Raw genomic sequence first — 24,701 nt, forward strand, 5'->3', positions numbered from 1 at the left:
GAACAAAAGAGTAAGATATTAATAATATTTACTTAACTAAATGTTCAAAGTATTCGTCCTTGTTTACTACGTGTAAACGCATTTTCTCTAGATATTTCTCTAGATATTTATCTTTTTAACCTGCTTTTTAGGATTTTAGACGTTTTATTGTCAATCAAGTATTCCTTAATTTTGCTAAAAACCCAAAATTCATAAGGTATCAAGTCCGAAGAGTACGGTGGGTGGTTGATTATCGCAATGCCCACGTTGTTCTGTTACTCTTGGACAAATGTTGTAACATAAGGTTTTGCGTTGTCACGCAAGATTTTCAGGCTTTTGATGCCTGATGTTAGTCAATGCTTCTCAATGGGACTAAAAATGGGCTTGATAAATTCTTTTATATATTTTTGTGTACTTATAATTTTTCCCTTATCCAGCCAGTTGATTAAAAGGGGGCTTGTCGGTTTAAAGATAACAGTAACCACTCATTAGGCTTATATCGGGTTCGATGAACGGCTGTTCTCAGGGATTCTCCGTCACTCGCTCCTGGATGTAGCAGTAAACAATACAGACGGAAGAGGCATGTATAAGCATACCTCTTCCGTCCTGTATTGTTCACTGCTACATCCAATATATAGTATGTAGTTATATATTGGATGTGGCAGTGAACAAAAGTCTAGTTATTCTAAATTACCTTTTAAAAAATCAAATATTTTTATTTATTGAACAAATGGACATGAACAAAACAGAACAAAAAAAAACAGATTTATTGAAGTCTTCTTTTTTTGTACTTCTAAAGATCGAGCAGAAAACATTTTGACTTTTAACTGACTTATTTTCCTGCAGTCTTTTTAATTCAGGGGACGATGTGGCAAAGAGGTTATTTTCTTTCTAAACAAGTTTACTGAAGCATTTCTTAAAAACACGCATGACCTTTGTACTCCTCTGACTACTTACTTTTACATAATTTAAAATGTCGGTAAAAAGTTTGCTTCATAAAATAACAAAGTATAATTATCTCCTTGATAATTGCGATGCAGAGTTAGTGAGATAATGCTCAAGCCGTTCAGGATAAGATTTAGCCTTCGTTTTTGGTATGATGGCAAATCCATCAAAGTTCCGCAAATCTACCAGAGTCTAGGTTTAAGTTTGTTTTAAGATTTCAATGGCTGAAGCAATAATTTGATTGGATTTTCAATGGCTGAAACAATACTTTGATTGCATTAAGTCTTTCAAGCTCTATAAAGATTAAAAACTTCAATTTCATCTTTTTTGACTGATGAAATAAAAAAAACTTTTCTTTGCTAGAAACATCCGTGGTTTCGTCAGTCAGAATGCTTTAAGTGTAGGCTTCTTTAACCCTTACAACAATTTGTTCCTAATTTTATCACTAGATGGATTAATAAAGTGATTTTGTATGATAGGTTATCGGTCTGATGCGTTTTTTTTCCTTTCTACTTGCTGACCAATCGCGAAAACAATATTTACAAAAAGCAAAGTCAAATAAAAATTAAACTCAGTGCGAAAAATGTCTTTAGCGAGTAGGTTTCAAAATAATCCTATAACAATATCTTTAAGTAATATGCTATTTTCTTCGATCTTTCGAGTATCAAATATCACAAGGTCCTATTTTTTGTTTTAACAAACTTTAAAGCCCAACATACACTTTTCAAATTTTATCAACAACTGATACTTTGTTATTATAAAATCCGAAATTAGCAAGAATTAGTATACCAACTCCAATATGGGAATGATTGAAAATAATGGTGAAGTAAACTATATTCAAAGTTCAGCTTTAAGATTGGTTTTAAAATTGGAATAGTTATAAACCTTTAAGAGCTAAAAGATAAATCATCAAGATTGAACTTTTGATTTTGAAACACAGCAATCTAAAGTTTAAGGTCTAGTTTAGAAAATTTATATATATGTCTTTAAAAAACTTCTTCAAGTTAAGATTAATCTCTTTTTTCAAAGTGGTAATTTTTAGTTCTTACAAAAAAATTCTAATTACCTACCCAGTTAATGTACAAGTATTTAAAGAGGAGGAGGTTAGACTCGGTGCTGAAGAGGCAAAAAGTTTGTTTACAGTTTTCGAAAAATGGTGGACAATTGCCGTAGCCAAGAAGAAATCTCAGCTAATAAATATAGTTTCTCCTATATTTATTAGCTTACTTTCCAAATTATTACCAATTATTGTGATGGGTTTTGATGATCATGGCTTTAAAGTATAGTGGAAATAATAAGGTATTTACAGCGAAAAACACGCACAGAACGTGTGTAAATTCTTATATTTTTATTTTAACGCATACCTGCTTTAAAACGTGTATTTGTATTTAGGTACTTTTAGCTACTATGAATATAAAGCTTATATAAGTCTGATTCATAGGAGGATGTTATAATTCCCTTAAAGAATTTTTTTTTTTCATATTACAAAATCAACGTAGGTAAAAATAAAGCTATGCAAAAAACCTATGTACGTATTTATGCTAGTATGTAAGTAGGCAATCAACCAGGTGGATTGACAGAAAAAAAATGTTTATAATTATTTTTCATGGATTAAGTTGTATTTTAGTTTTTTTACGTCCCCAATATTATTAGTGCCATGCTTTATATGTATAAAATTAAGTTTAAAAAATAGTTAAAAAGTTACTGTTTTTGATGTTTAATTTAAGTGATTTACTGATTGTTAGAAACAATAAAAAATTCACATAAAAAAAAACTTTCCACAAGTTTTGAAAATGATGTTAATGATATCTTGATGCAGTTTATTTATTTATCAATATTTGTAATGTTTACTTAATAAAGTAAACAGATTTTAAAAGTTTAAAATGATTAAAAAAAGGAAGATAGTTTTGGATGGTTTAACAGGTTAATCACGATACCAATTTGAATATATTATTTCTAATAATTACATTGTCATTAACACTTTATTGTTATTTTCGTGTTAATTTTAGTCTGAGCCATTTACCACTGAATCTTCAGATATTAGTAATGCATATGATGACTATTTACTTCTTTTACAGCAAAGAAATAGGTATGCTACATTTATATATTACTTGGTTGTCATTTTTTGTAGTGTGTGCTGTTTTTTCTTCTATTTAAACTTTAACATATAACATTTACTTAAGATTGCTGAAGAAGCTAAAGGAGAAAGATGAAGAACAGCTCAAGCTAGAGCGCAGAGAACAAGGTTTTTCTCTTTTTCTTAATGGAGCTAATGTTGGACTACATCTAAGTGGAAGACATAAATCCAGGAAAAACAAAAGTGCAGGGGGTAATGTCACTTTAAATTAGAAGTGTGTTTCATTGAAAGGTTTTTCTTAATGTAAATCAAAACTTTTTAAATATTGGTATACAGGTTAATAGCATTATGTTAACATTTAAAATATTTAGTTATATTTTTCCTTAATTAAATTTATTTACTCAACTTTGTTACCTTCTAGATGAACACACCAGACCAGCATTTGGTGATATGTAAGAGCTTCAGTTCACTTTTCTTTTAATCTTTCAAAGTTAATTGGAGTAAATATTTTTATTAATTCATGTTATTGGTATTTTTACTATATTATTAGTTTGTGCTTTTATTATTTCTGTTTTGTTAAAGCATGGATTTTCTTATAGTGATCCCAGGCTTAAAACTGCACCTTCAAAATCAAAAAGAAAGGGTTGGAATGAGGTATTTTTTAAATTTTGTGAAAAGTGGCCTGAAGTAGTTTTTTTTAATATTATTTAAATATCAAATGAAACCAAAGTTTATAAATTTCTAATATTTAAAAAATTATCATCATTTAATAGTATTATAAAGGAAATAGTAATATACAGGTTTAGGTGTTTGGTAGTGGGGGGGGGGGGGGACTTGGAGTTATTTTGATGCAATATTATTGTACATGCTGGTATATACAAATTTTCTGTCAAAGAGGTAGAAATCATCAAAATCTTTGTAAATGTTTTGCTTTGTTTTTGAAGCAGTGCTTCAGTCTGATAACCCAAACACTGAACCATATAATAAACAGTTATGGGTAATAAACAGCTTTGGGTAATAAACAGTTCAAAAAAGTTTTTCTAGATGCAATAACTAAATGCTTAGCTTATTATGTTGCTTAGTTTATTGTAAATACTTATTTTATATAAATCTTAGTAAAAGTTTAACCAACTAATTTAGCTTTCTAATTTAATTTTTTGTTCTTTATTTTTAGGAGCCAGTTGATGTTTTAAAAATAAAATCACAAAGTGGTGAGAAGCTTCAAGTGAATATCCCAGGTATTTACCCCAGTTATAACATGAATTTACAGTATTATTTCAACTGTTTTTTTAAGCTAAAAAGGCACAAAAAAATTGTATTTAAATGTTTTATGAAGATTTTCTCAGTGGAAAATACAGTGAGGACTTTGAAGTTGATGATAGCATTAAAGAAGAACCAGATCATGAGGAGAGTGAGTGTGAAGAAGAGATTGAGAAAGAAATGGTATAGAAATTGTATTCATAGTAGCGATATATAGTAATAAAGAGGAATAGTTCCTTTTTTACTTTGAAATTTTTCTTTTTTAGTTAAGTCAAGATGAGTACTCCTCAGAAGATGAGCAAAATAATTTACAGCTAACTTTCACAATAGAAGATGCTAAGGTAAAAAATAATTTTATGTTATTTTAAGTATTTCATATATTTTATTCACTTAAAATTTTTTAAATTGGTTGTGCTTTATCAGTAATTAACCATCTTGCATAATAGGAACTATTTTGAAGTGTTTTTTATGTTTAGGTTCATTATGTGTGTAATTGATATATAATTAAGATGACAAATCATTTCTAATTTCTTCCTATAAATTGTTTGATTTAAAAGTAAATAGTAAATAACCTAACAAATAGAATGTCCTAAAAAATTGATTGTTTACTGATTCTGTTTTTTTTTAACTTTTGGCTTAGTTGCTGCGTGCAAGCTTGCAGACAGATTCGGGAGTAATAAAAAGTTTAAGAGAGGTGGGTTTTAAAGGTTTCATTTTACCATTTTGTATGCAATAAATAGATGAATTTGATGATATTCTCTTTCAAAATCTTATTACCTTAACAAAAAGTAATTTCAAAGTAATTAGTTTTTTTAGAAATTCATTTTTTGAAATATATTAAAGATATGCTTTTCATTTTTAAAATTGAAATAAAAAGTATATGTAAAATAAAAAAATAGAAAGTTAAATTTGTTCTAAAGTCTTAAATATCAAAATATCTGGTATTAAATACTTTTTTATTCAACATACAGGAAGTGTATGATAGTGACAATAACAGCTTGTTGGATATGGATGAAGAATATTTATCTGAAGATGATCATCTAAAAAGTGGCTCAGAAGTTTCTGATGAAGATATGCTAGTTGAAGATATTGATGAAATGGATAGTACTTTAGATGAATGTACAAAAAAAAAAGATAATGATATTTTAGAACTTACATCAGGTGAATATCTTCTTTTTAAATTTCTTATCATATTTTATTACTACCATACCATGTTGTTATGGTATATATAAAGATAAAGTATATTGTTTTAGTTGTTCACAAATATCGTCCTGTTTCTTCAAGTGAACAACGAAAGCCTAAAAATGATTTTCATACAAATCTCTCTGCTGATGTTCTTTCTGCAATTGAAGAAGAAAATAAGAAGCTTGCAGAGTTCAAAGGTTTTTTTTATATATATATATATAGTAAAGTTAGGAATATCTACATTTACTGTTTAACAAACTGTTTTTTAATTTTAGAAAAAAGGAAACTGCAATCCCCTCTCCGGACTACTCAGACAGCACCAGGATATGTTCAGGTTTTAGCTTTTATCCTTCTTAAAGTAAAATAACATTTTTAGTTTTTTTTCAAAGTATCTTAATGATGAAATTTCTGTTTTGATATATATATATATATATATATATATATATATATATATATATATATATATATATATATATATATATATATATATATATATATATATATATTGTTATTCAGGCTGTTCATGAAAATAAACCTGAAGTTTTAGAGAGTCGTCCACAGACTGTATCTACTCTAACTGAAGCTGACATTACTTCTATAACACAAAAAGTTCGTCAAATGACAGGAAGGTCTCTTTTAATCACTATGATTTTTTTTGCCTTGTTCATTGTTTTATACTTTGTCTTATTTGTTTTACAAGTTGTTTCAGAAGCTTATTTCTTTTTTTCTTATGGCCTTTAAATATATCTCCTTAAAGGCAGCAACGAAAGTTGCTGAATATGTTAGCTGAGTTAGAAAATTCTGAATCATTGATGAATTCTTGGAGTGAAGTTGCTCCTGCAAAGGATCCTGCTAACAAGAAGTCTCTTCATTATAGTGAATGTTCAGCTCAAGGTAAATTTCAGTATAAACAAGCATTAAATCATGCTTATGTTAGCATATCTCTTCGTCATCATCATCATCATCATCATCATCATCATCATCATCATCATCATCATCATCATCATCATCATCATCATCATCATCATCATCATCATCATCATCATTATAATTTCCATCTTTATCATTATTGTAACCATCATGGATGTGAGGTTTAAATATAGTTTTTTTAAATTTAGTTTACATCATTATTTAGTTTTGTAAAGTTTATCATGTTCTTATTCTTTCCAGATAATAAAATTGTTGGATCAGAGACTAGTGCATTCACCACTAATTTGAAGAAAAAATCATTAGATGACAAGCATTTGCATTTAAGAATTGAATTCTATAGTAACTGGGGAAATGATATGTACATAGGTCTAACTGAGGTGAGATATTGATTTCAAAAAAGAGGATGACAAAAAAAGCATTCATTTCCATAAAGGTTTTTATCTTTTCTGTAAAGAAAGTATTTGTTATGATTAAACTGGGGGAAAAAAAATTTGTTTTGGCACTGGTTCTTACCTAATCTGGATATGCTGAATTTATGTCTGCAGACAATTTTTTTACTACAAGCTACAGATTTTTCAATTTTATGTTTTATCCTACATTTCATCCAAAAAGTATTAATGAAAATATCATATACACTAGCACATAATGGTAAATCTGGTACCTCAGTCATCAAATTTGATATTCTAGCATTTGGTTGTCAGGTGTTGGTCTTAATGTCCTTGGTAGCATTTTTCTAATGTCTTATGATCCTGGAAAAAGTGCTCTCCTTACTAATTACTCACAACTCCATGATTATTGGGATTTTTGGTCAATCATTTTATAAGTTCAAAATCATCAAAAGCTTCTTCTTTGATTTTCTCAAATGACAAATCTGGTGATTCTAAAATTTTTGCAATTACTATCAGTTCTCAGTGCCTAAACAAATTGTTTCATAAATTCAAGTAAAAAAGTTTGGTTTTCTGAAAAAGTAACAAAGGGCAGCTTTCATTCTGTGTAAAACTGTAAAGAAGCTGAGTTTTGTTTAACTTCTAGGTTAAAAGAAATAGCTTAACCATGTACTAAGTTATTCAATTTCAACTTATAAAAACCTTTAAATTTGAGAAAAACCTATAAATTACACATTATATAAAACAAAACTTCAAATTTGAAATCAGCATTAATAAATTACAAAAAAAAAAAAAAACATTTGAAATATCTCATTCAAGGCAAAACAAATAAATTGTTCTTGAGTGTTTTTTATTTGATTTACTGCATCTGTTTTGTTTTTTGTAGCTTGAATTCTTTGACATAAACAACAAGTATTTGACTATAAGAGAAAGTGACATCAAAATTGCTAGTTCACATTCAGTGCTAACAGACATAAAGTGTTTGATTAATAACAAGACAAAGGTAAGCAGTTCTAACTTATTTTCAAAGAAATGCTATAAATATATATGTAAGTATGCAATATACAAATATGTGATATATCAGGGTTCCCACTCCTCCTTATAAACCTTAAATATCCTTAATAAAAAAAAAACTCCTTAAAAGTCCTTAAATAACCTTAAAAAACGTTCAAATTTAACTGCTGTCCTTAATTTCTCCTTATTTTCTTACATTATCTTCAAGGAAATTTTATTAAAGTATATGGATTATACTTATCAATAGAGAAGCAAATAGTTACTTCTTTGATGATTTGAAATCCTACACCTATATATAAATATATATATATATATATATATATATATATATATATATATATATATATATATATATATATATATATATATATATATATATATATATATATATATATATATATATATATATATATATATACACATACCCAGTTGGCACAAAACGTGTTTTAAACGTCTAAAATATGTATTAAAACGTTTTAATACCTGTTTTAGATGCTTATATATATATATATATATATATATATATATATATATATATATATATATATATATATATATATATATATATATATATATATATATATATATATATATATATATATATATATATATATATATGTATGTATAAGGGTGCATCACAAAACAACAACTTAAAAAATATGATTTTGTCTGACACCTAATTGTGTTCTATATATTAAAAAAACACTGACTTTCAATATTTTTTAGAGGTCCCCCAACACCCTTGAATATTTGACCGGTCCCTAATAATTTCAAAAAAATTGCTTTTCAAAAGTAGTTCATGTTGGGTCTCAAATTAAGTGATATTTTATAAAAGTTTAAAAAATAATCATCATTTTATTTAAAAAAATTCACATTAGACTTTACTGCAATAAATATGACATTTTTAAAGGAAAAATGAAAAAGGTGCATTTTTTGTAGTTTTATATATACATAGCAGTGAAATAAAAATGTGTTTTTTTTTAAATGATTATTTTTGAAATTTTTTTAAAATTTTGCTTAATTTGAGACCCAACACGACCTACTTTTGAAAAATTATATATTTTTTAATTATTAGGGACTGGTCAAATATTCTAGGGTGTTGGGGGACCTCTAAAAATATTTCTTATTCTTAAGTTTTTGAAAGTCATTGTTTTTTTAATATATAGAACACAATTAGGTGTCAGACAAAATCAATATTTTTAAATTGTTATTTTGTGATGCACCCTAATATATATAAATATATATTTATATATAGAGAAAGCCCACTTTCTCCTTTTTTTTAAAACACCTGTTTGATTGAAATTATTTTGAAAACTGTTTAATTTTTTCAATATTATATTAGTGCTAATTAATAAGTAAAGTCTTTACTATTTAATTGACATGTTGTTTCCTTAAAATTTACTTTGTATTACTAAATATATATAATTTTAAAACATCTACTTTATAATTTTCCTTTTTTTAATGTTGGCCAAAAGTTGAGGCTTGCTGCTTTATTTGATAATTTTCTTTTATAATTTTGCTTTTATTTTCATCAGCATTTACTAACTCTAAACTTTTGTTATTGTTGTTTGAAATATTACTAACAAAAACTTAAATTAAAACAAGTAATAAAAAAGTTACAAAATGAGCTATAAAAAAATACAGCATGAAACTCCAAAATTACGGTTGACAATCTATGAAAAAACATGTTACGAATCTATTTTTCTTTGAGACCAAAGACTATCTCATCGTCAAAAAAACAGTTTGAAAAAAAGTTAAATATTGCATATTCAATTTTACATTAAAGCAAACCAAGTAAAGTAGTAGCACATGTATGCATTTGGGCCTGCATGAACTATACAGAAGTTGTATGCTATCAATTAGCAAGCTCAAGTTGAACGAGGGTTCAGCAGCAATAAAAATCTGATTGATGACAATATGTCCACAGACACCATCATCTCTTTACGTTCTATCCAAGATTACCTTACATTTTATGGGCTCATGGCACATGAAGTTGAAATAACTAAAGATTTGTTGGATAGCTGCAAACAGGCAAGAAAGAGGTATTTTGATGATCAACGATCAAAAGCCCTGTCTGCAGAAAAAGCAGAGAAAATGGAAGCAAAACAAAAAGTAATTGAGGATATTGAAATAGTCAATACAGAAATTCGACAGTCATTATGTATGATTGAGAATTTAAAGAAGTCGTCTGATGAAATTGGATTCCATGCTGAAAAAAGGATAGCTTTAGGTTTGTGCCCTTAATATGAATAAATTTTTAGTTCATATAATACTAAATGAAATGTCATTATTTAATGATTCTCTTTGTATTTAGATGACATTAAAGCTGACATTTCGAAATCTAATGCATTAAAAAGAGCTGCTTTTGAAAAACAAGAGTTTCTTGAAATGCTTTATGTTAAAAAAAAAAACCTTGTTAAAAAGAACAATGAACTTTTATAATGTTATATATATATTTGTGTATAGTGTATTATATTTATAATAGTTTATCTATTTGGAATTAATGTTTATTGAAAAAAGAAAGATTCTGTTTTTAAAGTAATCATTTTCTCCTTAATTCTCCGAACGCCAATTTTTTCCTTGAAAAAATTGGCATTTGCGACCAAATATCCTTATAAATTGGGAAAATATATCCTTAATTCTCCTTAAAATCCTTATTTTTAGCCTCAGTTTTAATAGTGGTAACCCTGTATATGGATGAACAAAGAATACATAAACAATAAATTTCTACTGTGTATATATAAAGATATAGTATATTTACAATATTGTGATTAAGTTTAGAAACAAAAATATTTTTTCAGTTTTAAAGCATAACTTTTCACAAACTGAAATCAGCTGAAATTTTGTGCAAAAGTTTGGAAACAACTGAATTTTAATAAATTTTTCTTTTTTCAAAAATCATTAAAATATAATTTTTTCAATAAAATAATTTAAATAAGACATATTTTTGTAGCATATCAATCTTGATCTTGTTGTAAGGTTTGAATCTTTATCTTGTTGTAAGGTCCATCTTCATGATATCTAAATAAACTCTCTAGTCCATAATACCTTCTGTGTAATGAATGCAACCTACATTGTTATTACTAAAACATACTCAAACCAAAATATTTCAGATTATTTTGATGAAATCAATCTTTATTCATATCAACATTACAGTTTGTGCCATGAAACTGATGCATAATTGTGTTAAGTTCAACAGCACTCTTGCTTATGCCAATCATCTCTGAAATGCTGCCAAGTGAAGTGAATGAAGTTATCTTAAAATGGTTTGAGAGCCAACGCTTTGACTCTCAATTCAGTCTAGGATGGCTTCATTCACTTTATTTATAGTCACAATATAGATAGACTACTCAACTGAGCCCCAATATTTACCAAATCTCTGAAACTGCTAAATGTTTGATCTATTACATGATTCCACCAGTGTGTCAAACACTTTTGACACTATTAGTTTGATGATGCCTACATACTAAGTTATTTTTCCAAAAGTTTTATTTAGTTTTTATTAAGTTTTAATTAGTCCTGTGTTGTTAGCTATATTGTTAAAACATAAAGCCAGAGAACTTCCAGTCTTGAATTATATTAAAGATTGCTGCCTCTACCTTTTAGAACTTCCAGCAACTTGATTGTTTTATTTCCAGACACCATAACTGCAACTCATAACATCAACTAGCTTCTTTAACATTAAGTGAGCCAGCATCATATGATCCAAACTGCTCATTTCAATTCACTGTTAAGGAGCAATCTGGATCATACACAGCTACTACACCATTAAATAGAGTTTGCGTTGGTTAATTATCATTCTGTGGTGTATTGGAGTCATTTTGTCTCTATTCTTCTGCTGAGCTTCACATTATCTTGTTGTAGCCAGTTGACCTCCTTTTTCACATGTTTAATTCTTCAAAAGACCCTAATTCCTCTTTTGCAGACAACAACTGCTGCTTGTCATGTTAATAAAAGAATAATATTCTATGCTTAGTATTATGATGTGTGTAGTTTGCCACAACTACGTTTCATATTATGCAAAAGATTAAATTATATTATGGTAACAACAGTTCAAGATATAATTAGACTGCTTTATGGTCAATTGCTGTAAACAAAATATTAAATAAGCAATTCTACAATCACCTGAAATTTCAATAACGTTTTTCTAATATTTAGACTACAAAAGAGAGTTACATGTTGAAATGTAAGTTTGTTTGCAATGATAGTCTTAAAATTGATGCATGGCTGCCAATTGGAGATTTTACAAAGCTAAGCAAAGTTGTTATATGGAACTATAATCAGTCATTGCAGGTTTAAATAAATTGTTATGATTCTTGCGTTTAAAATATACTTTTCCTGTTTTTATAAACATAGTATGAAACACAGTGTGTTTGTGATACAATTATTCAAAAATACATATTAGAAAGCAAATGGCACTTGCATTATCAAAAAATGCTTGATGCTACTTTAAGTTCATTAATCATATTTAAAGTTCTTCGCTGCTGTGTTTAAGTTTGTGTTATGAAAAATCTTACATTTGATGTGAAAATCATTTTAATTTATACTTAAATTTAATGTTTTTGTATATTTTATTGCTGAAAATTCTCATTTTAGGATTTGAATATAGGTGTTAAACACTGTAAAATCTTTGTGGAGGATGAAGTTGAGTGGGAAGGCATTATTAGCAAGGTAGAATAGATCAATAATATTTCTTTTTTTATATAATTTATAATATAATCTTGGTTCTACAGGGTGCTTTTTGTTTAAAAAAGTTAAGATAAACTTAGATTGTCAAAAAAAAATTTAAGAGATTCACTATAAATAACACTATTGGTATAATATAAGTATATAGTTACTAAATTACTTAAAATATATTATTTTGCATCAATGCTTTTCTATTTTTGAATCTCTGAATTGAATGCCTAATGTATTTTAATTGTTTTAATTGTTGTTCTAGAGCTGTTTACTGAATTATGATGTTTCTTCTTTTTTTACTCACTTTTACTTTAAAAGCATAAAAAAAAAAGAAATTCTTTTATTTAATGTGAATAAAAATTCAGGGGTGTGGTAACCAAATCTTTGACTATGGTCATATAGTTATCCTGAATAACGTTTTGGAAGACGCAAAAGAAGATAAGACCATGCAAGACTCACATTCAACAAAAAGTTCATATGGCATGAAATGTTTGCCAGATATTAAAATGTAAGTTACAAAGATAAACTTTTAGTAAAAAATTTTCTTTTTTTTTTTTTTGTTATCTTGCGTTTAAAAATTATTTTTAATTTAGTCAATCATTTGAACTTCCTTCGCGCTCAAAAAGTACACCTCTCGTGAATTCTTTTACAAAAGAAAAGACTCAAGAAAAGATTACAAAAGATATATCAACTTCTTCCTTGTAAAAAAAATCAAATTAGTACTTATCCAACAGTTTTCTTTTTTAATTAATTTTTTTTTCTCCTTTTTTTAAACATTTTTTAATTTTTTTTGATAAAATTAGTAAGCATAAACTTTTAAATGTTTTATTTAGCTTTATTAAAAATTATATATTTTTTTAGGCCTCCACCAATAAAATCCAGTTCAGAAAAATTATCCTGGTTAGAAGGTTTGTAGAATATTGTAAAATACTATCACAAAAAATTTTATTAGAAATTTAGTAAACTTTCTAGTAAAAGTTTGCTGTAAATAGTTTAAACAATACATTATAACATGCTGTAAATAGTTTAAACAATACATTATAACATGCTGTAAATAGTTTAAACAATACATTATAGCATGAGTTTTTAGTTAAATAAAATTGCATTTTTGTTTGTTTAGATTCACCAAAGGTTAAAAAGTCCATACAGAGTAATAGTTCAAAAAATATTGACTCCATATTTACAGAAGAATACCTTCCTAGATCTCGGCCCTCAAGTGGTCGTCGTAGTCAGCTCAATTTTGATTCTATTGATCAACCCAATGATAAAAAAAAATCTAGTCAACCTTTCAATGATTCTACTGATGATGCAAAAGAGTTAAATGATTTGTTTGATCTTAATGTTAAACCAAAAAATCCAAAAAATGGTCGTAGAAGTCAGTTAGATTCAGCAGAATCAATCTTAAACCCTGTAAGGATTTTTTAAAATTCAGTTAATATTCAGGAACTTTTTTTTGTATAATCAATTTGATTTTAGTTTGTGAAAACTCCAGCAAATTGGGGGAAAAGATTCTGTTTCTGAGTTTCTGATAAAAAAAAACCTAATTAGAAAAAGATTGTTTTTGTAGATTATTGTAATACCTTTTGCATTCTGCCTGGATAAAAACTCAAAAACCTGATGCTTAATTATACCCACTATTTAATTATTTTGGATATTCAACTTTAATGCTCTGTTAAAAACTCCTCAACTGTTTTTATCATCAAGTAAATCAACACTAAATATGAAAAAATGTTTCTAAATTGAAAAGAATTCTTGTTTATTAATTGAGTTTTAAACACATTTTATTTGAATTAACTGCTGCATGCAAAAATCACTTTAATGCATTAGTAATTTGTAATGTTACTAATGTTTTACTTTAATGTAAATATTATTTACAACTTTTTTCATAAACTATTATTAAACCTAGTTCTAAAAGTTTCCAGACTTTTCCACAGAACATATTCAATACAGTACAGACAACATAAGTTTGGCTGTGGTAATACAGTTTAATTAAAAGAGTTAAACAAAAAAGCTTTTCATTCGATTTGATGAATTTTCTTTTTGTAATTGATTGACTCCATTTTATTCTTATGTGCAGTTTACAATGTTGATGGTTTTAAAAAGAATTTAACTTATTGTTAAAAATGTTTTTAAAAGAACTTTAAATAAATTTAGTTTTTTTTTAAAAGCATATTAAAAAGTGTTTTACAAGTAGTTCATTGTAAAATTCATTATAATATTTGACAAACACCATACAAAAGAGTATGAAAAATTTAATAAAATGTAAGAATGAGTAGTATAAATAAATAAAATAAAATAAGAAAAAATAGTATAAGTGCTTTTATACTTTTTAACACTTATAATGGTGGTGATAAATAATTAATTTTCTTTATGCATATCTTTAAATATCAATATTCTAAGTGACTTTCAGCCATTTAGAAGTGGTTTGTAAAGCCTATAAACCTTATATAATGTCTATAAACTTAGACACTTAGACACTGATGTAGTTATTCAAAATAAACCTTTTAAAATAAATGTTAAATGAAAATGGTTACATATGGTTAGATAACTTACATAGTTCAAGTAGAATAATATTTCTCTGAAACTTGAACTTATTTTAACTAACTTGCTAGCTTCAACAAGCTTAAATAAGCTTATTTGCTACAACAAGCTTCAACTAGCTTAAACAAGTTTATTTGCTTCAACAAGAAAACTTATTCATTAACAAGAATGAAATTATTTAATTAGTAAATTTCTATAAAAAAATGTGTTTTCTCTATGTTAATGAAAACAATTTGCTGGTTTCAAGTGAAAGTAATTTTAAAAACAACAGTTTTTAAATAATGGTTTCAAAAAGTTTGCTATATAATGGTTTCTATTTGATAACAAAACCATTATGTAAAATATTTTTAAAAAATTATTTTTTAAAATCTTTATCATTACACTCAAGAAATAGTTTCATTCTAAAGTTGTTTTCTTAAATGCATGCAGACAAGTCATTTGTAGAAATATCTCAAATTATGCATTAGTTATAAATTATAAAATATTCCGTTAAGTTACAAAACAGGAAGTTGACTTATACATTGTGTATTCACCAGCGTATGCAGTGATTTGTCTACTGAATTTTACAAATTGACTTGACTGTGATGATTTATTTTTTCTTTAGCCTTTATCACCATTACTTAAACAATCATCTATGATTATTGATACCCTTGACTCCTCATCAGATGTAAATCAAAGAAAAAAAAATAAAGATAAAATGGATGGTGACTTTGAACAATTTTTAAAGTCTATTGATAATTTCAAGTTTCACCATATGGGACGTATAACCTCAAATTTTGATGATGGTATGCATGTAATTCTGTATTCAATGCTACAATTTTTTTAGTAAGTTTGCTTGTTGTTTTAACCATTAAAAAGTTATGTTTTAGATGATGATATAAACAGCCTTTTAGAGCCAATGAAACAGAAAGATATTGATTTGTTGCATCAAAGTATGGACACAAGTAGTAAAGAAACTGTTAAAAGGTATAATAAATGGTTTAATGTGGTAAGAGACATGGATAGTAGAGGCAAGCTGAGATAGTAACACATATAATGAATTGATAAACTTTTGAGTTCCTATATGTGTTTTATTGTTTTAAACTTTGAGTTCTGAGCTGAAGTCCCTAAAGAGACTTAATTAAATAAATTTTTTAATTGAGTTTGTTAAAAAAAATTAATGATTTTTAAGTAATTGTTTTCAAAACTGTGTTTACAGTGACGAGCGTTTTCAATTGCCTGTTTTACCAAAAGGGAAAGAATTAATATTGAATATTAAGTCAACATGGGGAGACAGTCATTATGTAGGACTGAATGGTATAGAAGTGTTCACAAAAGAAGGGACATTGGCTAAAGTGAAGACGGTATTTCATAAAACCTTTCTTCAATATTTTTTGATTTTGCATTTTGATTTTGATTTTGATTTTGCATTTTAAAAATAAAAAAAGTAAATAAATTTTTTTTGTAGATCGAGGCTTCTCCAGAAGATATCAATGTCTTGCCTGAGTATGAGGGAGATCCACGGGTTGTTAAAAATCTAATTGATGGATGCTATATGACTAGGTATGCACAATCTCTTTTCAATGTTTAAATTAACTTGAACATATTTTGAGCAAACACTTTTTTACCTTGACAGCATTTACTTTGTGCTTTTTAACTGCTGAACCAAATTAAAAGGTGTTTTATATTTTGTTTTTAAGTTTGTTTGTTTTTTTTAATTCATTTTTAAATTCAAAACTCATTTATCTTTGACTAATTTACTTTATACCAATTGAGTGAATTCGTTTTGGCTATAAAGCATAGAAATATTAGGTTTTACTTAATCTAAATGCTGTTTAATGCTGAAATCTTTCAGAAGTTCATCTTAATCTTTAAGAATTAAGTTTTGCATCAAAATCATCTTCTACATTGTGCTGATCCTCAGATTTGCACATCATCCATCTTTTATTATTTTTATCTTAAACCATTATTGTATCTCATCATTATCATCTCATATTTGCATATCATGTAATCATATCAATCATTTGTATCATCTAATCATAACATCCTCATATCATTGTATCCATACCATTACATAATTGTTTTTAGATTGTATCATAAAAGAAAGCCTGTTAACATTTGAATACATTCAAATTTATTTGTATTTCTTTACTTTTTGTAAGTAACTACTTGCAGTTTCTACTGCACCAGGAAGTCAATAATAGTTTTAAAAAATCTTTTAATTTTTTTGTTTTACTATTTTAGAGATGATTCCCATTTATGGCTTACTCCCTTTACACCTGGTGGTGATCATTTTGTAGTTTTGCATTTTGAAGAAGAAATTACAATTGCAATGATAAGAATTTGGGTAATTTTTTCATTATTTAAAATGTTATTCTAAATCTTACAACATTAAAATGGATTCTAAATTTCTATAATAAAATAAGTGAAACACATTTTTTCTATTCCATGCATGATAGGAATGATAGGACAAACTTTGTTTTTTTCATTTTTAGAACTATAATAAATCTCGCATTCATTCATCCCGTGGGGCATGCTTTGTGGAGATGGCACTGGATGGAAAATTAATTTTTATTGGTGAAATTGCAAGGTTGTTAATTGAAGCATGAAGTTATTACTAATAATATTTTTCAAAGATAATTTTATTATAAATTTTATGTAGCTTCTTTCATTCACAATTTTAGAGCAAGTGGTATTTTGTCAAGTAGTGATCCTTATGGTGATGTAAGTTATAGTTTCTGTTGATTTGTTAAACATTGCAATCCAATTGATTAAAATAGTTCAAGACAATTTTATAATTATTGACTTTAGGGGTTTTAAATAGTAATTCTATACACGTTTTTAAAATAACTTATATATTTAATATCTCACTAGATGATTCTTTTCACAACAGAGGAAGAAATTCTGGAAAATGTTGCTGCAAATGATTCAACATTTTTGATTGAATATAGTAATGAAGAAGAGGCAATGTTAGCATTGTCCAGTGACTTTGACCAGCGGCCATCAACTGCTGACAAAACTGAAGTAAATTTTTTTTTAAGTGTTTAATCTATAGTTGTTTAGTTCTATTAAAAATATTTATTAATTATGCCCTTTTGTTTAGTTTGTTATTTGTTGGTTTTATGTTTATTTGTTTACTTAGTTTAATACTCTTTATTGTAGCCAATAAAACAAAAGAAGGTTATAAAGTAAATAAGCAGTTCTGATTGATCAGTCTAAGTCTTCTGGAGAAATTGTCTTAAATGGTCCATGTTTACCAGTCAATTTACTGATAAACTCATTTCCTACTGAAATCATTTCAGTTTAGAATAGCTTAGGAGCTAAACCATTTTTGAAACAAAATTGTTGCTAAGTTTTAAGTTTTTAAGTTAAAGAAAATGATCTTTTCTGGTGTTACACTTGTTTTTCTTTTGACAAGGAGTAGTTTGAAGATTTACCAAATATTTTATACTGTTACTCTGTAATCAAAGTTCCATGTATTTTAACCAGAGAGGCAATCAAGCTCAGCACTCTAAAGCCAAGGACAGTGCTATTCAAGGCTTATGTCAAGACAAAAGATTTTTTGTAAGACACCTTTAATAGTTTTTTACAAGTATGAGCAAAAGTAGCAGATCATTTTCAAGTCAGATATATTACTAGCACTAGCTATAGGATATGATGTATTTATAAATCTAGTGTTTTAAGGGTTTTTTAAACACAAAAAGTTGTTAGCAAGCCACCAAATCTAGTACATAGAGTGCCAGTAAGGGGTTTGGATAATAAAAGCATGGTATTTTTTTGGTTCTTGAAATTGCCCAAATTGTTATACAGTCCAACAACAGATTTGTAATCAAGAGTACTATATACTTATCCTTGTTTGTGTATCTATCACCTAAAATTTTGAAAAATTCCTTCATAATGATCATATAACTTGTTTTGTAAGATAATTAAGATTCCTCAGCTGTAAGACATCTTTTCTTACAACTCTAACCACTGCTTCAAGTTTTCTTTTTGTAGTGCTCCATAAAATAAGATTGGCTCCAAGAATTAAATAAACAGTTCCAAATTATAGATCAATTTGCTCCCTAAACCAGGAACTCTGCTGATGCAGACTCATCTTTTTCTGCTCATGAATAGCTACTTGTTTGCCATATATTTTTTGTAAATTTTTAATGCTTTTTATGTAAATTTTTATGTAACTTTTTGTAGTTTATATAATTTTACATACTTTGCTAAAATTCTTTTTATTACAATGGGTTTTTATTAATTAAAAATGAAATAAATTTTTGGAAATAATTGTGAATTAAGGGAAAGGCTATAGCCTCTTCCCCCTCCTTAGTTCCAGTCGTTGCTAACTATTTGTAAAGTTATATTTTATTTTCAATATTGTTTATATATTATCTATTTTATAATCATAAGTGTATAATGAGTTAAAAAATATATCAAATTCAGACACCAACAGGTCGCCCATTTACTTGCCCAAAGTCCAGAGACACAATTTTACCCCGAAGTTTCAATATAACATCTTCAATTGAAGAAGAGTTTACTGAATCAAAAGGTAAATTCTGAAATGACTGATTAAAATTATTATTTCTAAATTTATGTGTTATATATTGTCTACATATTTTTGTATATAAATACGTATATGAATTAATTACTGAGGCAATACTTTTTTTATAGGTCATGCTTTACCTGTAGAAGCAGAAGTTAATGATGATTTTGATGGAGGTTTCTGCTACTGTCAAGGTATTAAACATGAATCCTGTAAAAACACAAAGTAACAAAAATATTTTTGTTCTGTGAAAAAAGTTTTTTGGAATAAGCAGAGTAGTAGTGCATGTGTGTTATCATTTGAATTTTTTTTCCTTGTATTAGTTCTTTCCATCTTCTTGTCATCAACCTGGGGTGATCAACACTATCTTGGTTTAACAGGTTTGGAAGTCCTTGGTGAAACATTCGAAAAAATTCCACTTACTTTGGATATGCTTGAAGTAAGTTCTGTTTTTAAATTACTTTTTTTTAGATTATTTATCTTCATTTTTACTATTTGAATGTCTTTTTTTTGTTTTGTTTTGTTTTGTTTTAAAAAGAAAAAAAAGAAAAAGATATGTTTTAGGCAAATCCAAGAGATTTAAATGATCTTGAAGAATATGGAGAAGATGACAGAACTTTAGACAAGTAAATTTTTAAAAAATATATTTTTTGGAAACATTAATGGTTGTTCTGTTCTTGTTTTTAGATTGTATCATAAAAGGAAGCCTGTTAACATTTGAATACATTCAAATTTATTTGTGTGCTATTTCAACAGAATGAAGCATTAATGGTTATTTCTGTTCTGAAATAACCATTAATGCTTCATTCTGTTGAAATAACCATTGACTTTATAGCTGGATTATAGCTACTCTTTTATACTACAAATATGAATTTTTTTTTTAAAGTCTTATTGAAATAACCATAAAGGATTGAGTTATTTATGAGCTTAAATTGATTTTTTACTTTTAATCACTTTTTTTATTAGGCTTATAGATGGTGTAAATGTTACTATGTCAGATGAGCATATGTGGTTGATTCCATTTGATGAGGAAGGAACCCATCTTCTAAAAATAAATTTTAAACACTCCACCATTGTAACAGGAATTCGAGTTTGGAACTACAATAAATCTCCGGAAGATACATGCAGAGGAGTAAGATTATATTTTTTATGTTGTGGTTTAATGATAAGAGTCGAGATGCTAATGATTCAGGTCCATTTATAATTTAGAACATTCTTCTATTTTCTTTGAATATTTTACCACTGTTTGCTTTTAAATTGAAATTCTAGCTCAATAAAAAATTTTATTTCTTATCTGTAAAATTAAGTTGAGAGTAGACTTTAAATATTTCTATATTAAGACAAAAACAATACATGTTTACATGGATGATCAAGAAGTTTCTCCTCTGGAAGGTTTTTTGGTTCGTAAAGGTAATTTCTTGGTATACTATAATCTGTTATTGTACTTTTTGTATCTGATTATTGTCATTGCGCTTTGCGTTTTACGAAAAAGTTCTCAAAACAGCTGCCTTTTTCTAGTAGTATAGTTTATCTTAGTGTTATGATAGATCAAAGCTTTCATATAAAACCTACCGAAATGATCCTACTTTTAAATTAGGTCATTTCAATTGAATATTAGGAAAAGTTCAATATTATGTTAACATGTAAACTTTGTTTTATCTCACTCCATTTTCACATTTTCACATTTGTAATATGGATGTCAAGATTAGGAATAATCTAAATTCCTTGCTTCAATGACCTAATTCAGTTCTTAAATTGTTCATTTGTCTGGGATCAACAACATGGTCTCCTTCAAACTCTATTTTGTAACTACAGTAATCATAGATCATTGGTCATAATCTAAGATCATTCACTTATAACAACTTAACTATCCCACAGGCAATTGAAACATGGAATTAATTCCACTGCATATTAGTTTATCCCTTTTTCGAATATTCATTCAAACCCCCTAAAAACAGATTTTATTCATAAGTCTAAGAATCTGTTGTGTTTTATTAGTGAATCACTTTTTGTAATGACCTGTTTTGTAACATTCTTATTAGGAAGAAATATTGACATTTGTATTGATTTGTATTGATCATTGTTGTTATGTTTGATCTTTGTTAGCCTGGAATTATTTTTTACCTTTTAATCAATTACCTTTGCTACTGGTATTTTATTATTTTTTTATTTATTTCTTATCTTTGTTTAGGTCCTGGTCATTGTCACTTTGATTTTGCACAAGATATTATTTTTAATCAGCGTCGCTTAGATGATTTCAATATGGATTTTGCTCAGTATGTGTTTTAAATCAATATATTTGTTTTCAGCTAAAATAATCCTTCTTCAGAGAAATGGTAGAAATATAATTAGCTTTTTTCTTAGTTCTTATGCTTTTTTATTTTAATTTGCATGAAGATTCTTTTTTTTCATTACATAGGCATCGAAAAATAAATTTACAAAAAGTTGTAAATGAGTATGAAACTCTGATTATGCCATGCGGCTGTATCTTTTTTTATATTAAAATATTATTTTGAAATAATGAGCAAGGTTATTTTCATCTAACAAATTTTTTTAATCTTATCGAAAAAGAATTTTTTAAACAATGAGTGAGATAATTGTGTAAGAAGTTTAGAACATGTAATGTGATTTTTTTAAATATCAAAAAGTTTTTAAAGTTGCAATGAATTCACTTATAAAAATAAATCTTTTTAAGGTCAGTTGGTCTTCTTTTTTTTTTTTTTTTTTTTTTGTATTTGATATTAAGTTACAAAAACTTCACTACTACCTTTAACAGATTAAAAGTTGTTTTCCAGTTAAAACTCTTCTCATCATGGGGTGATCCATATTATATTGGCTTAAATGGGATACAGATATTTGACAAGTATGGCAAAGAGATACAGCTGACTGATAACAGTATCTTCTCTTTTTCTTCCTCTGGCATTATTTTATGATTATGCTTGTTTGTCTGCTTTTTTTAGTTTTAATCAGAAATATTTTCGAGTTTTCTTTTTTTTTTTTTCTGGTTTCTAAAATTGTTAGCATAAATTTTCTTAAAGTAGTTGTTAACAGATTAAGAAAAGAAATTTTTCAGGGTATATTTAGTTTTATATAGCAAGTTTACTATCTTGTTATTTGGCAATGTATCCACAACAACCTGGTGTCATGGTGATGCACCCGGATACCAGATGATAAGTTTATATGTAATCCTTAACTTTCAAAGATATTACTGCTTATCCGCATAGTGTAAACGTTCTTGATGGTGTTGCTGATGATGCACGGACACCAGACAAACTTATAGATGGAGTTAATGATACTTATGATGGAGGTCATATGTGGCTTGCTCCTATTTTGCCTTCACATGTTAGAACCCTTTTAATATATATACATTACCTAGTTAAATATGATTTTTTGTGTTAATGTTTGATTACAATATTTTTTTATATGACTATGTGTACATAGATTTTTTTATCTTTAAATCTTATTGTCAAATTTATACAAATTATGATTTAGATAAACATAGTTTACATTGTTTTCGATGAACCTGTCACAGTTTCAATGATTAAGCTTTGGAATTACAGTAAAACACCGAACAGAGGTGTTCGGCAATTTGGTGTAAGTGATAGTTTTAGTTCAGTGAACTTTAACACTGCGCCCTCAAATTAATCTATAAAATGTATTTATAATTTTTTAGTTGCTCGTTGACGATCTATTAGTATACAGTGGTGTACTACCGCAATGTGGCGCCTATGCTCGCTCTATTTTACCTGGATTACAAGCTCCTCTTATCCACCATACAATTCTTTTTACAGATGACGAAGAAATAGCAATAAAAGAACGCGGACATATTTTGAGGTAAAATTTTTTTTTAAATTTTTTTTCTAATTCAAAGTTAACAAAATCAATAGAAAAAATCTCTTAATATCTGACTGATTTCGCTCACTTATTAGAATTTTTTTTTCTTTTCGGACCTTTTTTAGCGAATTTTGTTAAATAGTTGAAATTTCAACAGATTTCGAATTGACTACTAACACAGGTGAAAGTATTTTCAATAAGCTTAAGATTCAGAAACTGTCACTTCGTGGAAACGTCACTTAATTTTTCACGAGTAATAGCTCAGTAAATTTGTATTTGATCTTCTTTTATTTAGTAAAAATATCAAGTCAACGATAAACGAATGTTTGATACAGATTTGAAATAATACCAAGGTCTCATATAATTATAGTTATTGTAAGAAAAAAAAATATTTTGATGGTATTTGTCAGACTATAATAAAAGATTTTTTTTCATAAAACATTGAATTATTATCAAGATAAAAAGCAAAAGTATTGATGACTTACAATGAGTTACTATTATCCTCATCCTCATTATATCTTTAATTTATTTGGTGTATGAGTTACATATAATCATGCGATTAAATGGTAACTGTGCCCTATTACATTGTGGTCCTTGTTAACCAGTTAGGCGTCAGTATGGTAACTTAAGCAGCAGGATTAATCAAAGTTTGTTATTGAAAGAGGATAATGCTCTATTATCACGATTAAAGACCAATTTTGACGTAGTATTTTTTAGGTGAAAAACAGATACAAACTAATTTTAAGATTTAAAAATAAATAATGAAAATAAACAAGAGACTAAATATAAACAAATTTTAGGATCAAGAATTTGAAAAATGATGCGAACGATTTTTAATTTTAGTTTTATAAAGATGTTAAAAATGACTCGATAATAGTTTTAGTTAAATATTTATGGTATCCTTAATCTTTTATAATTTATGGTATCTATACATCTTTTGGTTTAGCTCAACCATTGAGGAGCAAAGCGTAAAGCTAACCAACGATCGTTCAGAATTGAATCCTAAAAACGAAAAAGTGATTGAAAGAGGGAAAGTTGACCCAGGTTTTAAAATATTTTGGCTTTGGTTTGTTTTAGTTTTTAACTTTTCTAATTCTTTTTTCTCCCGCTTAATTCAATTTTCACTTTTTAGCTATGCGTCCGAAGACTTCTGTGAAATCTCCGAGCAAAATTTATCATTGATTCTCCTTAGATTTTCTCAAAATAAAAGGGTTTAGAAGATTATTAACATTCTTTATCTACAAACAAATTTTAAGAGGAAATCATAGCGAAGAAAAATGATTTACTATAATGTATGACGTACTTTGTAAATAATTGTAAAAAGTGTATATCTTATAAAACACAAAAAGTGTAAATCATAAAA

At 27.1% G+C, this 24,701-nt stretch overlaps 2 protein-coding genes across 2 annotated transcripts; both read left to right on the forward strand.

Annotated features, from left to right (window-relative positions):
- Positions 1–1,706: 1,706 nt before the first annotated feature.
- Positions 1,707–24,701, forward strand: LOC145184089 (katanin-interacting protein-like). The gene is made up of 45 exons (XM_090094028.1): positions 1,707–1,880; positions 1,999–2,223; positions 2,934–3,013; positions 3,108–3,253; positions 3,423–3,453; positions 3,601–3,655; positions 4,176–4,239; positions 4,338–4,444; positions 4,528–4,602; positions 4,902–4,955; positions 5,233–5,422; positions 5,515–5,643; positions 5,722–5,780; positions 5,963–6,075; positions 6,204–6,340; positions 6,617–6,753; positions 7,649–7,765; positions 11,935–12,069; positions 12,373–12,447; positions 12,819–12,961; positions 13,047–13,154; positions 13,315–13,361; positions 13,574–13,863; positions 15,599–15,779; positions 15,864–15,960; positions 16,193–16,337; positions 16,442–16,536; positions 17,218–17,320; positions 17,469–17,563; positions 17,658–17,697; positions 17,848–17,997; positions 19,405–19,510; positions 19,633–19,698; positions 19,828–19,943; positions 20,069–20,130; positions 20,471–20,636; positions 20,845–20,914; positions 21,696–21,780; positions 21,924–21,988; positions 22,289–22,399; positions 22,707–22,846; positions 22,997–23,098; positions 23,178–23,338; positions 24,285–24,382; positions 24,471–24,701. Exons 2-45 carry the CDS (start codon positions 2,188–2,190, stop codon positions 24,518–24,520), a joined length of 4,632 nt encoding a protein of 1,543 aa, XP_089950154.1. The 5' UTR covers positions 1,707–1,880; positions 1,999–2,187; the 3' UTR covers positions 24,521–24,701.
- On the forward strand, positions 9,562–10,298 carry LOC149885642 (uncharacterized). The gene is made up of 2 exons (XM_090094029.1): positions 9,562–10,006; positions 10,091–10,298. Exons 1-2 carry the CDS (start codon positions 9,694–9,696, stop codon positions 10,216–10,218), a joined length of 441 nt encoding a protein of 146 aa, XP_089950155.1. The 5' UTR covers positions 9,562–9,693; the 3' UTR covers positions 10,219–10,298.

This window comes from Hydra viridissima, unplaced genomic scaffold (assembly GCF_058129835.1).
Source record: "Hydra viridissima isolate aposymbiotic clone 2 unplaced genomic scaffold, HvirCarnegie_v1 scaffold_7, whole genome shotgun sequence".
NCBI classification, from domain to species: domain Eukaryota; kingdom Metazoa; phylum Cnidaria; class Hydrozoa; order Anthoathecata; family Hydridae; genus Hydra; species Hydra viridissima.